This window comes from Penaeus monodon, chromosome 33 (assembly GCF_015228065.2).
Source record: "Penaeus monodon isolate SGIC_2016 chromosome 33, NSTDA_Pmon_1, whole genome shotgun sequence".
NCBI classification, from domain to species: Eukaryota; Metazoa; Arthropoda; class Malacostraca; order Decapoda; family Penaeidae; genus Penaeus; species Penaeus monodon.
Window position 1 is genome coordinate 21,858,426 of NC_051418.1, and position 809 is coordinate 21,859,234.

The window sequence follows — 809 nt, forward strand, 5'->3', positions numbered from 1 at the left end:
GTATATAAAAAAGAAAATGCCTATAAAATGGCTATAAAAAATGTATTCAAACACAAGCGCACGGTTACTCCTTATATACCAAACAACTTAACAACACACTACGCACAATATAAAACCCTTCGGTAACATCACTCACATCAGTCCAAGTGTATGCATAGCCGTCGGGGTTCATCGACGGCGCGATCACCCACACGGCGGAGGAGAGCAGGCCCGTCACGTCGTGCATGAGGGAGTGGAAGGTGTAGGAAGCCACGGCAGGAGCGATCCATTCACGGGCGTGGAAGCCTGGCGGAGGGAGGAAAGGACGTGGGGAAGGGCGCGCGGAAGGTCATGGCATAGAACTTTGGAAGGACGCGTGAAAGACAACGTGGACGTGAGGACGTGGTATGGGATACGTGGAAGGGAAGGAATGAAGATGGAGTTACAAGGAAAGGAGCGCGTGCGGGGTACGTGGAAGAGAACGTGAGGGAAGGTGGAGGTACATGGAACGGAACAGGGGGTAAGTGGAGCATCGCAGGGGTACATGGGGAGTACTTCGAGGGGTGGTACACGTAAGGGAACATGGGAGGTACACAGAGGAGTACATGGGAGGTAACAGGGAGGGAATATAATGGTGTTACATGTAAGAAAACACGGAGGGTGCATGAGAGGTTACGTGGTGTAGGTGAAAGGGTAAATGTTTGATACACTATTAAAAAGTTACGTTAGTATAGTCTCTCTCTCATTCATTCTTCCAATCACCCTTCCCCCATCCTTCCGTTTATCTCTTTATCTCAGTCTTTCTCCATACGCTCTCCCTATATCTATTT

At 49.3% G+C, this 809-nt stretch overlaps 1 protein-coding gene across 1 annotated transcript in view; it reads right to left on the minus strand.

Annotated features, from left to right (window-relative positions):
• Window positions 1–809, minus strand: part of LOC119594147 (carboxypeptidase B-like) — a 14,479-nt gene that overhangs the window by 5,974 nt on the left and 7,696 nt on the right. The window contains exon 6 of the mRNA XM_037943214.1: window positions 137–285. Coding sequence (XP_037799142.1) covers window positions 137–285 — 149 coding nt within the window. The remainder of the gene's footprint in view (window positions 1–136; window positions 286–809) is intronic.